This window comes from Chlamydotis macqueenii, chromosome 9 (assembly GCF_036417535.1).
Source record: "Chlamydotis macqueenii isolate bChlMac1 chromosome 9, bChlMac1.mat, whole genome shotgun sequence".
Lineage (NCBI taxonomy): Eukaryota > Metazoa > Chordata > Aves > Otidiformes > Otididae > Chlamydotis > Chlamydotis macqueenii.
In genome coordinates, this window is record NC_141564.1 from 5,259,240 (window position 1) to 5,276,128 (window position 16,889).

The following is a 16,889-nucleotide window of genomic DNA, read 5'->3' on the forward strand; positions in this document are numbered from 1 at the left end:
ACATACCATAAACCGGTTCTGTTGATGCTTAGCTATTTTTCAAAGAAAAGGAATGTTGATCATACCTACATTACAGAAGTCTTTAATGAATTCACTGTATTTGAAAACAGAATAAAAATGAAGACTTTGACGGCATACTGGATTGATAGCTTTGCTCCCATTGCAAGTCATAATTTGTGGATCCTTGGATGTATAGATACAGGAGTTGAGAGCAAATAGAAGTTTATCTTGCATGTGAAACTGTTGAGATTAAAGTAAGAACACAGGAAAAATAACCAATTATTTGAGGGCTGAAGAATTTTTCGTTTCTGTAGACTTTGTAATTCTACCAGACCAGTACTTTGGGTAATGGCATATGGCTGCTTTCAGTAGAAGTCAGTTTCAGGGACTTCATGGCTTTTAAAATTTTACAGTCATTAAGGGACATAATAAATACCAGTAGCTGGAAGTTTTAAGTGGTACGACTCAGGAGGGTAAGGAGGAGAGGGGAAGATACAAATTTTTAGAATCGGTATAATTAGCTATTATCGTAGATCTAGTCTTTTCATACCTTTGAAGTTGGAATTTTTGCTCTTCACCAAAGGTAGTTGCTGGATTCACCTCTCAGCTAGGCAAAGTATACTGGAGTATGTTTCTGGAAAGCAGAATTCATTATACAAATCTATGAAATATATGTGGATATGTTCAGTTTGGCAAAAGTTCAGTTCAACTTCAATTGTTTGAGAAGAGATTTTTGCCATTGCATTATTGATCCTGCAATTCCTGTTTCAAAGTAAGTTTCAGAAACAAATATATAGAATATAAATTTTTAAAATTAGGACAAAAATATTATCACAGATAAATATCTGAATAGTATTTAGATCAGGAGAGCTCTTCTTACTTCCAATTTTGATTTCTGCTAAGGATTTGATATATTTGCTACATTGGTGTTACTTAAGGTGTAATCTGCTACTTAAGCATTCAGTTCTGTGGGTGACTTGCATGTCTCAGTGGCCTGCCAGTAACTGACAAATAAATTTACTGTAGGCTTCTCCAGACAACAGGGAATTTTTTATTCAGAAATTAGTTCTGTAGTGGGAACTTGTTGTCTACGTCTTACAATAATTACTGGAAAAAGGAAGTATAGATGTATCTTGAGTGGAAGGATTTTGATAGGAAGCTATAGGAATGGATGGAGGAGAGTGACAGTTTGCTGGTTAGTGTCAAGAACATCTGCCTCTAAAATCAGTAAGTGCTTTGTTCCTGTAGTGAGTGACAGCCATGGTCCTGCAATTTTACTGCAAATGGGACTGTGTTGGGTCAATTCCAGGATAAGCATCAGGTGCTGACCTTCTCTCATCGCATCATAGTACTTGTCCCTGTGTGTGTTTTACCCCAGGATATTTATGCTCACAAGTTGCTGCTTAAAAATAACCTCAAGATAGAGACTACAAACAAAACAAAGTAAATATATAATGATATATAGGGATAAAAATGAACCAAGCTAGTAAACATGTTACTGTTATGTTCGTTTGGAAACATAAATGAAAATTATTGTTTTCTTCAGTGCCATAAGATATGTCTGTGCTTTCTTGTTTTGTTTTATTTATTTATTTATTTTCTTTGCAGCTGTTATGGAAGCAGGCACATGCCTATCCACTCTTCCATCTCCTCATGGAGATTGACTCTTACATGTTCTCATGCGTGAATCAGACTGCTGTACACGAAGAATTAGAGGATGAAACACGGAGACTTTGTGATGTTAGACCCTTTCTTCCTGTCCTTAAACTAGTGACAAGGAATTGTGATCCAGGAGAAAAGTTAGATTCCAAAATAGGTGTCCTTATAGGCAAAGGTAATTCCATTTACTCTTAATTTAAAAAAAAAAAAAAGAGAGTAAACTTTGTTTTGTGTAAGAGTCTTAACTGGGCTGGTAACAGTGAAACAATTTAAATTAAGTATTTCCCTTCTCTTTTTGTCCCTGACAGAATTTCCGTTTCTCAAACTGATATTGATATAGTTTAAAAGAATGTAAATACTCAGGAAGAAACATTTGAGATTTGACAAAAGCTACTTTCTGTATTGTATTTTGGCACTGTGTTGTGTTACTACATCAGTTGAGCAAATTTTATCTTACTAGATGGGGGGAAAAAATCTGTAATATAATTACTAAGTGAAGGAATGTATAATCCCTGAAAAGGGTTATCATAAATAGGCTAACAGCAAACTAGGTACACAGAAGGAATTAAAAGTTATTATGGTTTTGTTATACATGGTTTCTGAGTTGGTTAATGATATGATTCTTGATTTACTCTCAATTGTGGCACTGATTTTCAGCAAACAATGAAAAGCTATTTTAAAACGTTTCACAGTAACTTGGTTCTTGATGTTATTTTAGAATTTTCAGTTTTTAAATCTACTCTGCTTGATTATACAATCAAGATTGACAGGGTTGTGTGAGGTCATACCTCTTGTTTTAAAACAATGAACCATTGTTAGCTCTTTTATAAAGACTGCAGGTTTTGTTTAGATTTCAGCAGTACACTGTCTGCCTATTTGTTAAAACTGACAATGGAAACAGTTAGCCAGTTTAACCGTTCAGACATATTCTGACAGATTCTGAGATTCACATTCTTTGACTAAATATTCTTATTATAGCTGTGCAAGATCCTTCCTTATGCAACCCCTATTCTGTACCTTAGCAATGGAAAAAATGTGTTCCTGTCTAAGCTTCTAAACTTAGTGTTTTGTTCTCAAAAGCTGTTCAGTGCGTTGTGTAATTTGGACAATGTCGGGAGGAAAAGGGTCAGGAGGAAAGAAAGCAAAACACACTTGCACGCCCAATACTTCATGGAGTATGGCAGAATGACCACTGCGTATTCTCTCTTTACGTATTTTGGAAAAGGAACTTCACTGGTTTTGGATTGGTTGCAATTTGTCTTGAACTCAGGGTGAGGTTGGTTTTTCCATTTAGTAGCACTTAAGAGAGACATTGGTTCTTGCGGTTTAAACTAAACTCTCATGCCAGGTTGCATGGGAATTGTGCAAGTAACTCTGGAAGTCCACCAATGTACAGGACAAGGTAGAACCCAGCTCACTTTTGAGCACTCGTTTTGGATGCGATGTCTAAAGAAAACCACTTATGGAACCTTAACTCAAAGATAATAAAGGTTTGAGCGGGATAGTAAATAGATGGGCAGTATTTGTACAGGTGTGTACCCTTTTGCTTGCTTGAATTCCTTCAGGTCTCCATGAGTTTGATGCCTTACAAGATCCTGAAGTGAATGATTTCCGAGCTAAAATGCGGAGGATCAGTGAGGAGAAGATTCAGTCGCTTGTGGGTCTCTCCTGGATGGACTGGTTAAAGCACACTTACCCACCAGAACAGGAATCCGTTATTCCAGAGAGTTTCCAGGATAAACTCTATAATGGAAATCTTGTAGTGGCTGTTCATTTTGATAACTGCCAGGTAGGAATGGATGTTCATCACATTTAGTGTAGCGTTCTAGGTCTTAATCTGAATTACCGTGTGATTGATAAAGGCTATAAATGAAATAGATACTAACATTATGGTGTTTGCTTTAAAATGAGATTCTTTCACAAGAATCCTTGACTCTTGAGAGAAAGTGAGGACACAGACGTATAGTTATGAACTGCTAAAGTCAAATTATAGTTCTGTTTCTAAAGTCAAAATGTACAACTTGTAACTTTTATTATTTCACATTCATTTAAATGTAAAATGTAATTTAAAGTTGTCAGGACTTCTTTTGGCCAACTTGCTTTGCTAGTGTTCAATTTTAGACTCAGGACATGCTGGTGAATGGGGAGGCACTGTATTCAACACATTTCTTTTTGTGCGTGATCCATTGTTGAATGTCTTTGGAGTTGAGCTGGTAATTAGATTGAGTAATACATTTTAAAAAAAGAGGAGTTATTCCCTACCCTAGACATGCATATAGACAAACAGAACACTATCTGAGATGTGAGAGTTGTTTTTGTCTCAGCTAACAAAACCACAGCTTATTTTTGAAATAAAAACCCCTTTAGTTTCCACCTAGAATGATTTAGCTTCAGTTTTTTTGATGTTGCTATGATTCTGCTTGAGTCCAGCATTCCAATATTCATTTTTTGCACTGTGTTCTTCTTGATAACAGCCAGGGATCAGCATGGGAAACCTTAAAATCTAACAAGTGTTTAAATATATCAGGCTACATTTGGTGTCCATTTTGATGCAGGTGCTAGATACTGATTTTCTAATGATTCAACTGATTTTCTTTACAAAGCTATATTATTTCTGATAGTATCTTTTTTTAACTTAAAAAATAAAAAACCCAAAGCGGTATAATTATATCTGACTGTGGAAACACTAAATGCAGAGGTGAATACTAAATTTGGGCACCAGTAACACTAGCTGATGTTGGATGTGTAGGTGTTTTTGTAACAAAACCTTTGTCCAGTCCTCTTTGGCTTAGTAGAGGACTCGTAGTTGTCCAGGAGTGAGGATATCTGTGTATTTGTCAGTTTTTAATTAAGATACTGTATATATATGCATATAATACCAGTACAAGAGCAGTGCAAAAGTTCATGCTGCTGCAGAATGTATTTGCCTGCCACTGTAATAGCATGGGCTGCTGACATTTCAAATGTTTCAAATGTTTCTGCTACCAGTTCTGACCTTCAAAGCTATTAACAGTTCAAATCTGAGCTGTTTTTTTAGCGCAGTAAACTCTCTTCTGGACTTTTCTGCTTGCACTCAGTAATGAAAATCATCTCAGGAGAATTAAATAGGAATGTATGGGGACTGCTGTGTTCTTTCAGTAGGAATGCTGCAAGATGGAGAGAAAGGAATATTAAAATACTTTCTGTCTAGAATGTGTGGGTGAGCTGTAAAAGCTACCTAATTGTCTCTGGAACAAGAGAAAGAGACTGATCCCTGTTTCTGTGACACACGTGTAGAGACCTACAATTTGGAAGTGAGGCAGCTGTCATAGAGCACCAGCTTCCTGGGAGGAAGAAGTGGCCTTCCCTGGCTACCCACTCTCAGTTATGACAGGAGAAGAAAGCCTTCACGATTTGGTAGCTTTCTGAAAGGCAGAAGCTGTTATGAGCCATGCAGAAACAGAAAATACAGAATTAATTTTGCCTGATTTTACAGAGTTAGTTTTTTTTCCAGTAGGGCAGCTTGGCTTCTTACCAGTAAACCCCTGTATAAATAAAGCACAAGTCAAAACAATGTGAGCCAGGCAACGCTTCACATTTGTAAATAACTGCTTTTAGAATGCATACATCTTCAGGAGTATATGTGTGTAAATTAAAAAAAAACAAAAACAAAACCAAAAAAAAACCAACAAAAAAAAATCCCCACAGGATTCACTGAATCAACGTTTGCAAATAAATATGTACAGAGCATAATGTGGTAGATGAAGGGAAATGAAGGAATTCACAAATGATCTTTTATATTAGGAACTTTAAGTGAATTAAACCTTTTTTTTTTTAAGTTTAAAGAAGAAAGTAACATCTTACCTGTACCTTTTTGGAACACACCAAAGTTAGAGATACTTTGGAAATATATAGATAGCCTATAAAGGTTTGATTAAAAGTTTTATTTGAAAAAGCAGAGTCTTTCCATGTTGTATTCAGAATATTATGGGTGTTGGCTGCTACCCCTCTTTTCTGCACTTCTCCCAATAAGATGGTGGTTTTGTACATAAATTGTAACAGTTTTTTCTGCTTCATTACTTGAAGCTTTCTTTTTCTTCTGAGTACACTGACACCTAGAAAGATAATAACTTGCTCATGACCGGAAAGAAGAAAAATTAACACATCTAATACTGCTAAATACCTTGAAATGTATGCATGATTTATTTTCTCCCTCATTCACATTCTAAAATACAAACTTCTAGATCAATATCCTCATCTAGAAGTCTTTAAATTACTGCTGAATCAAGTACATAAAGTTCTATGTTCTTGAAGGTATTTATGATACTGTAAAAGTGTAGGAATTTACCACTTTGCAGCTTTTAGGGTGGGTATTACTCTGATTGTGCTGAAGATGTAGAGGTTGATGTGTTAAAATAGACTAGTTTTAAGTGTTAAGTATTCCTACCTGTTCTATTGTTTACACTGTGATATAAGCCTTGTACATCTGACTATGACAAGTTTGACATTCAGTATTTCTTTTTGTGTTTTGTTAGGATGTGTTTAGTTTTCAGGTGTCTCCTAACATGAATCCCATCAAGCTGAATGAGCTGGCAATCCGAAAACGTTTGACTATCCATGGAAAAGAAGATGAGGAGGTTGATCCTGCTGACTATGTGCTGCAAGTTAGCGGAAGGCTAGAATATGTTTTTGGTGATCACCCATTAATTCAGTTTCAGGTACATAAAGCTCTTTGGAAATTACTCTAACAGTTCTCTAGTGCCTTGGCCAAAATTTGACCTTTATTCCTGTGCCATTGGATGGTCAGCTATGTTCAGCAGTAATACCCTTCCTCCTCATGTCTGCTGCCTTCTTCAATTGTAAACTACATGCGCACCATTTCCTTTGTGTCTTTGTAGTATATTATTGTTTCTTTGATTTGAATGTTGTTGTAGAATAGTCTGCTAGCTGATAACAACTTTTTCCATGGACTTTTAGTATATACGCAACTGTGTGATGAACAGGACTCTTCCTCAGCTGACTCTAGTTGAGTGTTGCACGATTAAGAAAATGTGCGAGCAGGAAATGATTGCCATAGAAGCTGCCATAAACCGAAAATCATCCAACCTTCCTCTTCCTCTGCCACCAAAAAAAACAAGGACAACAACTGTAAGTTGATACAGAGAATATCTGATGTCCAAAAAGAACAGTGTCTTGTGGAGTGTAAATCACAATGCCTAGGATTTGTGCTGCTACTACTGTTTTCCACTGTAGGTCACCTGCTTCTACTCGGAGCCTCCTATCGCTTGCAGGAAGGTTTATGTCTGAAACAGCAGACTTTGAGGCTTTTCGGAAAGTTCTTACTTCCCTTGCCTCATTCATTCTCCTCCTCTCCATACCATCTTCTTTCCATTGCCATTGATTCTACTTTTAATTGCAACCCAGAAGAGCAGGTAATAATCGGTTACCAGCAACTGGAGAAGTTACTGCAGAGAACCTGGATTCTTCAGCTTCAACACCATGCGTAGGCTCCGCTAGCTTGGGCAGCAGTGGTCTGTGGCCTCTTGTATTACCCCAGATATCTTGCATGGTGTTGCTACTTCAATGATGGTAACCTTTGCCGTAATACACATCTGACTTCTCTTTTAATATGGTGCTTTCTTTATTGCTAAACTTATGGTGTTATAGCACAGTTATAATTTACGCACTATGATTCTAAGAAATGTGGACAGACTTTGGAGGATTATTCTGAATTGTCAGCAAGTAGTACTGAATGTTTTTTCTTGCCGCACCCCGTCCCCGCTTCACCCCTTTCAGCTGAGTGTTTTTTCTAACTTTTTTCCCTTTAGTGCATCTTGTATGCTCTCGTAGTTATGGTAACCTATTTATTTTTTAAGATTTCAAATTAATATTTTTTAAAATGCGTTTTTTTTTTTTTAGTTTGCATTTATTACTTTTGCATAAAATTTTTAGCTTATAAAATAGGTCTCTGTAATGTTGGTTAAGAATGCACTTGTCTTTGTTTCTCTTCTCAGAGTGTATGGGATCTTTCCAACCCTTTCAAGATTATTCTGTTAAAGGGTAATAAACTAAATACAGAAGAAAATGCCAAAGTAAGTAACTATGCCTAGTATCAGAAGGTGTTCTGTTAATTGTTTTAATTATTTTCAGTGTTTAGTGAACTCAAAATCATACAGGTTTCAGTTCAGCAAAAGAGTAAGCATTTTTAGTTATTCCCAGCTACATTGGTAGTAATGGTTAAAATCTTGCTTTGTTGCTAAAGTATTGCTTAATTGTCTGAAGCTGGATATGTGAATTACAACATTATCAATAATCGTGGACAGTAGGACATGAATGTTCATATGGAAATTGATTTTTTTTTTTAAGATGGTATCTGTAAAGTATTGATAATGATGTGAAATATGTTAATTCAAACTAAACTTTCATAAACATCTGACAAACAGAAGTAGATTAAATATTAAATATTTTTCAATGGAACATAAGGTATGTTTGTAGTCCAGAATATATTCTATGTGTGTTTAAGCGCAGACTGCATGCTTGTGTACAATCTGTCTTTTATTTTCTAAACTTGCTGAACACAAAAAAAAAGCTGTAGTATCATTTCCTGTAAAAATGTACATGACTGGGCTACTGACTGTTTTACAGACCGCAAGTTGTTAGCACATGGGAATTTATTGCATAACTACTTCAAAACCTTAGAAGACACTTGCCTGTGAGGTAGAACAGCGTTCATTTCCTTGATTTTGTCTGGCAATCAGTAAATTAAATAGGCAGTCATGTAAATTATGAAGAAATTAGATTATCCATTGAAATTTGCTGTTCTGATGCTTTATTCAGGATACTCTGCATTTTTTTTATTTTGAAACTATTGTTACAACGTCTTTGTATCTTAACAAAACTACATTTTACTACGTAGTTAAATGAGCCATAGTTACAATTTTTTAATGCCTGAGACACTGTGACTGTGGAAATGGATGTCTACAAAAACACGTTTCCCTTTTCTTTGTCTAAACCATTATTTAGCTAGTTATAATATCTTCTTAACTCTACGTTCTTAGTAGAGTTAAGTTAACTAAGACTCGTAGTTTTTAAAAGAGAAGGGAAAAGAGAGGGTAGATTTCAGAAGCAACATAACTATCAAGGTGGTGGGGTTAGTTTTTTTCCATACTTAAAGTGAGTTTTGGTTAATTTCAGTATGGTTTTAGAAGAGAAAGATATACATTGGTTGTAAGCTTGAGGGGAAACAGGAAGACTTGACAGTTCTTTGATATTGATGCCTGTGGACACTATCTAAATATTATTTAGTATTTTGAATGCCTTTTAGTCTTGAAAATTTTAAAGTCGTGTAGTTACCCAAGAACAGAATGCATGTAGTAACCTTGCAAGCTTGTGCGTGTTTTCCTGCATTGTCTCCTGGAATTGCCTCTATTTGAGAATGTATTTGTTTCCTAGTCCTGCTTCTAAGGCTATTTGATTCACTGCCATTGTTCTTCTAGTTTCATTGTGCTTTGGATCAAGCCAATATTCATCTATTTTTGCTGAAACAACCAACAGAGTTCATAAATGCAGTGTTTGTAGTGGGAAACAACATTTGTCAGGTGGATAGCACTCCACTAATGTGCACTGTATCAAGAAAGAGTGTTACCCAGAACAGTGTGTTCTCCAAGACCTAATACCTCTGCCAATGCCTATGCTGTGACAACAGTCTCTTGACCAGTGGTACCAATTGTTTCAGAGAGGTCCAGAGTGGTCAGAATGGGTGTTGTTTGGAGACCATGTGGTCGTGCTGCTAATGCCTTCTCCAGGGGTTATTCTGGACTGAAGACAGGTTTGCTCTCTAGCATGACTTCATTCAAGCTGTATTGCAGTTTGCCAGTGACTAGTTTTTCTGAGCTAGTTTACAAATTGGTGTAGGCAAAAAAGGTATGTTGAGATTGGGACTGCTTCGATGTTGATCACACTGTTGTTTCTTTGAAGGAGGGAGAGGTAGGCTCTCTCCCAGAACATATCTTGTCTATATCAGTTGGGAATTCAAAGCTGAATTATTTTTATCCAAAACTTGTGTCAAAATTTAAACATCTCTGCCTTTTCTTTACAGTGTTCAGAAATAACATGATAGCTTAAAGGGAATTTTGGGGAGGCTGGTTGAGGAGTACAGGGAACTTGGAACATCAGTTCACCTTTTAGTCTTTAACTTATTTAACTGTAACACTGAGAACTTCTTTTTGGTGTTGACTAAAGGATTAAATTTGTTATTCTCTCTCTCTCTCTCTGCTCTCCCCCCCCCCCCCCTTTTTTTTTCTTTTTTAAACCCACTGGTACTTTGGAAGGTCACCTGAAAGATGACATGTTTCTCTCTTTGTTGTTTGCTCAAGCAACAAAAATAAAGACCTCCTTGTCAATCTTGTTGAAACTGTCCAAGAGTATGGATACTTGGAAACATGCAGTTTTCCGTGCACCTATGTTATTAAACAGAAATGCAGAAATGAGGCACATCTTAATATTGACCTGTGATGTGTTTAATTTCAGTGCCAGTAACTCCAACTTCTTTCTTTTCTTGCCCTTCTCCGTTCCTGTTCCTTATTTTTACCATTCAAGCTAGCTGGTTTTGTTGGTTTCTGGGTGCTAAAGACAAAACAGAATTCCTGGGAATTATGTACATTGCTGCTGTTATTATTACGTGTGATTTCTGATGTCAGGGTCAGCAGTGTTCCCTTTGAACATTTTTATAAGTAGTTTAAGTAAAAAATTAATTTTTTCTTAAGCTGCAAAAACCCAAAACTTTTCTCCATTAGAAGCACAATTGGTTCTCTACCTGGAGATTTGAATTTGTATTCAGAAAAAGTGTCTTAGCTTTTTAATTCTGCTTAGTTCTTTGTTTCCTATGATTTCCTTCTGTGTTAAGTATGTTAAGTTAGAAGCATTTGGTTTTATTACTACAAATGAATTATTATTATTAGTCATAATGTGGTAATAAAAGAAATTCATTACTGAAAAAAATGTTCACCAACATTATTTAAATAAATATATTTTCATTTGGCCAAGAATATGAATAGCAAAGTAAAAAGAATTTGTTCTGAAGAATTGTTTGCTTTCTTTTAAAACCTCAAAATTAGTATTTCTTTTAAGATAGAAGTGTTGATGAAATGTATATATGTGTGTTCTGTATAATATTCTATGCAGAAATCTGTAGGTTCTGCAGCAAGCATGAAAATTCTAATTTCTTTATTGCAGGTTCATGTTAGGGCTGGTCTTTTCCATGGTACAGAACTCCTTTGTAAAACTATTGTAAGCACAGAAATATCTGGGAGAAGTGACCATGTCTGGAATGAAGTACTAGAGTTTGAAATAAATGTCTGTGATCTACCCAGAATGGCAAGGCTCTGCTTTGCAGTTTACGCTGTGATGGATAAGATGAAAACTAAAAAGTCAACTAAGGCAATGAATCCTTCCAAATACCAAACCATTAGGAAAGCTGGAAAAGTGGTAATTATTTCATTTGTTTTTCTTGAGTGTATCTCTGAATTATATTCAAATGAATCTTTCATTGTCCTCAAGAACATCAAATAAAAAAAAATTAAAAGAGCATATGTACTAAGCATGGCACATCTTGATATGAAAAAGTCTTTTTATACCTCTCTAGCCACTGAAAAAATGTATGAAAATTTTGGTTGTAAGCCAGTGGGCAAATGGCTGTTTAAAGAATTGTATTTTAAAAGGTCAGTTTTGTTCTGAACTCTGAATGAATTGTGATTGGGAAAAGATGAAAAAATTAGCATCTAGGCCCACATTCAGGGAAAGGCTCATGTTCAGGGAAATGTGTATTTTTACGCTGGCAGAGGGACACCCTCTATTTTCACATACAGAAAACTATGCATGTGTTTAACTGCTTTTCTGAAAGATAGCACCATTTAAACAAAACAAAACCAAACCAGAAACCCTCTCAATTTTACTTACATTGTAGTGCTTGCTGCATAGTAATGTTCGCTGGCATCTTAGTCTCTGTGTGAAAGTTGTTTCTTTTAACAGCATTATCCTGTAGCCTGGGTAAACACCATGGTATTTGATTATAAAGGACAGTTGAAGAATGGAGAACTGGTACTGCACAGCTGGTCGTCATTTCCTGGTAAAGCTTAACTTCTAAGATATGGACTTTAAATACTTATAAGACTGAAGAAGAGTAGTATCAAATAGTAGAATATTTATTGTATGCATGTCCGATTCTTCTGTTATAATCTCTTTACTACTTGCATTTTGTATGTTGATAATATATAATGTCTTAATCTCTTCCTGAAAGTATTGTGTATCAGGAAGGAAGAAGGGCAAGGGTCTGCTTGGAATTAGTGTTCTGAAAGTTTTATCTGGTATGGAAGGAAAATCATGTAAAAATAGATGCATGTCTGTATCTAGTGTTACCTGTTTTTAAGAGGCAGTTTAGGTTTCATTTGTTTCCCCATGCTATGCATTGTAAAATAAATACATGATATTGTATATGACAATATTTGCATCAGCAAAAAAAGTGAATTAGAATTTAAGTCTTCCTTCCCTGATGTTCAGATTGATTAGTAAGAGCATCTGAAATCTGCATGTATATCAGCTTGGCTGTAGTGCTGAAAGAAATCTGGCTCAAAACTCTCTTCTCTTTTTCAAACTATTTGGTATAGAGGCAATGTGTATACTGGTTTACAGAAGCTGCAGATCTCACTGGGATTTGGTTCAGTATAGGGATATCTCAGCTTCCCTTGACTGTTATGTTTATTTTGGAAAGAGAAACATTTGTGAATGAGGGAGGTATGGGTAGTTTATGCTAGAAATGCAGTGCATTGTAGTAAAAGTACTGTGCAGCAAGGAATGCTTCTGTCTGTTATATACAGTAAGCAATTTCTTACTGGGTCTTTGCCTTTCAGAATTTTTAATTGTGACGTGTGCCTGACCTATAATACTAATTGTTCTGTCTAATGTTTCAGATGAACTTGAAGAAATGTTGAATCCAATGGGAACTGTCCAGACAAACCCTTACACTGAAAATGCAACAGCTTTGCACATTAGATTTCAAGAATATTCGAAACAACCCATTAATTACCCTCCCTTTGATAAGGTAAGGTATGGCATAATGAGCAGTCATGAATGCTTGTGTGTAACTAGCTGTTTCTTCTTTCCTTTCAACACTGCTTTTTCCACTGAATTGCCTGCTTCCTGCCTTTTAGTTAGCATACTGCAGCTTTTTAAACTTGAACTACGTGAGAGTGCCAGTGCTCTGACTTCAGAGTCTTCACTTCAGATAGTGTTTTGAAGATATATACTTTTTTAAATGCTGTATACATCTTCTCTTGAGAGTTAGAAGCATAGTAAGTTTAGCTTTTTGTAAGATCATTGATAGTGGAAACTGATCTACCATTCTAGAAACCTTCTAACTGTGCTTGTCTGTGATTTGTAAAGATCTATTAATTGTTTATACAAAGGTATGTTACCCACACTTTGGGAAATTTCCTTCCTCTATGAGCTAAAATCCTTTTAAGGATAAACAGACTCAGTAGTGTATGAGAAGAGATTTCTCAGGGTCTGCTCTTGAACTAAGTCCACTTAAGTTGCCCTGCAGTTTTCAACAGACAGGGATAAGAATGTCTTTCTAGAAAGGAAGCGTGTATTTGGAGCACATGTGGTAATGTCTGTAGTGTGAACACTAGAGAGAAGTTGTTGACAAACCAGCAAATAAAGCTAAGACCAGGAAACAAGTAATAAAGTAGGTGTTAAAACAGACAGCTAATGATGCATTGAAAAAACAAGATTTAACTCACATGCATTGGTCTGAATTTTTATTTGATTTTTTTTTTTTTTTTTTTTTTTTAATTTAAAGGGTTTTACACCTTTAGGGGGCATGAACAAAAGGACAGAAACCACCAAGCTTTATCAGCTTGATCAAAGAGGGATTTTGGGTTTAGGTTCATACAAATTAAATCAAACAACGAGATAGATTTGTTTGTTTGTTTGACAGTACTCATTCTTGCATTAAAACAGCATTGGAAATGCCTTATAAGCTAAAACAGTACTGACTAATTGCCACCTTAATTTTGGTTGACCTTGGTTTACTCTTCATCCTGGACGTGTTTTAGTCAGTTTTGTTATTGGTTTGTTTGTAATGGTTTAAGTTTTTTGTTCATTATACTATACGTATTTGATTTCTAAAGAAAAAAAAATAAGCTGCTCTTGTGCATATTACAGACATGTTATGTAAAAGTATGTTTCTTAAGAAATCACTTTGATCTAGCTCTGTTGTTCCTTTTATTTGTACCTGCAATACCAAGTTTTCAGTATGTGAAAATTCTCGGGTGAATACAGACAAAAGATTTTACGAGTAAGTTACCTGATGTATTGACATTAAGGTAATGTTGATGATTTTCACTGTATCTTGTAACTTTTATTTGGCTCCTGGCTTTTTTTATTTTGTGGCTTTGCCCTCTTCTTGAACTGTGCCTGAGAAATCCTGCAATCAGATAGAGGAAAATCCCAGAGCATCTTTGTAAAGTGATTGCAGAGCTGGTCATGAAACATTCATTGAAAGCATTCAACTTTGAGGAAATGCTACTTTTGCTACTTGCAATTCCCTGGAGTTAAGAAACTGTTTTGCAGTATCACTGGGAAAATCGGAGCTCTGAACTCTTTGATAATTAATTCAGTTTCTGTGGGCATACTGAAATTTCTCCCTTGGAAAAGAGAGTAAGATATTCAATCTAAGGTTCTTTTGGTGAAGGTTCTGTTGAATCAGGAGTAACGCTGTAGCTGCTTGAATTATAACAGTTGAGAATCTATTTTTCAAAATTGTCTAGATATAACTGGCTTGGTGTGTGGCTGCTTCTAATTTTCCCAGTGTTGCTGCTTTTTTCTGCCAAGAAAATGGAGAACTAGATGCCAAATCTTTTATTTTGAGAAACATAATATGCAAAAATAGATGAATCATTTCAATCATAGCATCAATCTACTAGCAGTGAACAATTGTTTGGGGCTGAGTGAGCAAAAGTGCCCTGGCAATGGATAAGAAAGCTGTTGTCCAATGCAAGAGCCATATACTGGGCTGGTTAATGATCAGTGCTGCTTGCACACTCAGAGACTTATAGTTCAGTTGGCCAAAGATGGACTTGCAGAAACTTTCAAAGTTCATTGCAAACAAAGTAACTCTAAAAAGCACAAGGAGGCAAGCATCAAACATAGAATTAGGACATTGTGATTTTGTTTATGCGTGTTTCCACACACAGTGTGTAAATAGGCTTTGTAGCCAAGTAGCAGATGTAATAGATCATATTAATAAGCATTTCATATAGAGAAAGAAATAAAACAAGTTAGTATACCTCTTTAAGGATTTTAGCTGCTGGGTATTTATGCTCTGATTGTAGTCTGTTGTCGTTTCTCATATTGCCTGATTAAAGCCAATGCAAGTCTTGCTGAATCTGCATCTGGAGGTGGTGTTATATTCCTGGGTGACGGGAGAGGCAGATCTCTGAGGGAAAGGAGATGATGTAGTTCCTTAGACTTCTTAATTGATACTTCATTTTATGAATTGTTCCTCAAAGCAGCAGCATCTGACAACTGTAGATAGACCTACCTGACCAGTTCAGCTGGTCTAATGGTTAGGCAGTCACCGTTCTAACACACCTCTGTTGGTTGCAGGAGTGTGCAGAATATAGTTTGAAGAACTGTATTTACATCTACACTTAACTTAGCCATCACGATTTGTTACATGAATTTCAAAACCAAAGTAGAGTGTTCAAAAGGCCAAGTAGGGATTCATACTGAAATAGAGGGCTAGAACTGTGGATCTGAGGGTAACAGGTAGGACTTATGGAAAAAGCGCCCTTGGAAACAGCAGTCGTAGAGATGAGAAAGCAAAGAATAATTTAGAGTTGAGGTATTGGTTTGCTGTACTGAAAAATAAGGAGGGAGTGTAAAGAGCAGCAGAAAACAAGACTCTGTAGGGAAGACTTTTTAGCCCAGGAAAGGTAAAGAAGAAAATGGTGATAATAATGAGTACTTTTATTCCTGTTCTTCATAGTCTAGCAGATTAGAAAAGGGACACAGCGCTGAAGTCCCTGTTATAGCACTGTATATACAAAATAATAGTGCTGTAATTATTTAAAAGATAGCAAAATTTCCTTATCTGCTTCGTTTCTATAATATTTATTCTTTCAATGCAGTCAGATTTATTTTTCAATCTAATGTATTTTAAAAAATCTTTTTGCAGATACTTGAAAAGGCAGCTGAGATTGCAAGAAGCAGTGACAATGCTGCAATGGCAGTAAGCATCTGCTAAAGACTATTGTACAATTAATTTTCTGGGGGCTTTTTTGTTTCTTTTGTCTCACATTAATTTATGGAATGCTGTTGTTGCAGATACCATTGCTTTAATTTCTACCCTTGCAGTTTGCATAAGAGCATGGCTGGGGACAGAAGGTATTGACTGAGTCAATGTGAAGACTCATTCATACAAAGTGATTACAGAATCAGTATTAATGTTTTAGAGATACAAATGGAGCAAAATGTCTAGAAAAGACAAGTCTGGCTTATAAGACAAAAAAATGTGTATGTATACTTAGAAAATGTACTTCCCTTTGGTTATTGTTGGAAGAGTATTTTTTGGGTTTTAATTTTTAAAAAAGTTCATAGGTACATTTATTAAATTTGCTCACTTGAAAAACAAAAGGAGAAAGAATATGCATCCTAAACAAAGTTCTCCATGTAAGACTTGGAAAATAGAAACATTGCCATCTAGTGTTAATAGTTCTAAAGTTAAGGTACTTTTTCAGAAACTTCTGTACACTGAATTTTGAAACTGTTAGTTACAGTTCTTATAGCATCTGAAAGAAAGTCATAGTAGTCATTCCCCTGTGTTTCATGAGTTTTATCTGATATTCTTCCTGGTGTAGGATTTCTAGTATTTGAGCTAAAATATAAGAATCTTACTGAATACATCAAAGGATTGTACATTTCTCATTTTCTAGGGCCGAGGTGGTAAGAAGTTTTATATTGTGCTAAAAGAAATAATGGAAAGAGATCCGTTATCTCAACTCTGTGAAAATGAAATGGATCTTATTTGGACTTTGCGATATGACTGTCGTGAAAATTTTCCACAATCATTGCCAAAACTGCTGCTCTCTTTAAAGTGGAACAAACTTGAAGATGTTGCTCAGGTAAGGGAAAAGACAATGATGGTGGGGAAAAATGCTGGAGTCAAAAATGCTGGAGTCAAATAATGAGTA

The 16,889-nt window shown here is 35.7% G+C and overlaps 1 protein-coding gene across 2 annotated transcripts in view; it reads left to right on the forward strand.

The window, feature by feature from the left end:
* The window catches only part of PIK3CB (phosphatidylinositol-4,5-bisphosphate 3-kinase catalytic subunit beta), a 97,545-nt gene that overhangs the window by 55,779 nt on the left and 24,877 nt on the right, over positions 1 to 16,889 (forward strand). For both annotated transcript variants that reach the window (XM_086754345.1, XM_086754346.1), the window contains 10 exons: positions 1,609 to 1,834; positions 3,225 to 3,448; positions 6,174 to 6,356; positions 6,616 to 6,786; positions 7,653 to 7,730; positions 10,873 to 11,124; positions 11,668 to 11,764; positions 12,606 to 12,736; positions 15,875 to 15,928; positions 16,632 to 16,820. In XM_086754345.1, the coding sequence (XP_086610471.1) occupies positions 1,609 to 1,834; positions 3,225 to 3,448; positions 6,174 to 6,356; positions 6,616 to 6,786; positions 7,653 to 7,730; positions 10,873 to 11,124; positions 11,668 to 11,764; positions 12,606 to 12,736; positions 15,875 to 15,928; positions 16,632 to 16,820 (1,605 nt within the window). The remainder of the gene's footprint in view (positions 1 to 1,608; positions 1,835 to 3,224; positions 3,449 to 6,173; positions 6,357 to 6,615; positions 6,787 to 7,652; positions 7,731 to 10,872; positions 11,125 to 11,667; positions 11,765 to 12,605; positions 12,737 to 15,874; positions 15,929 to 16,631; positions 16,821 to 16,889) is intronic.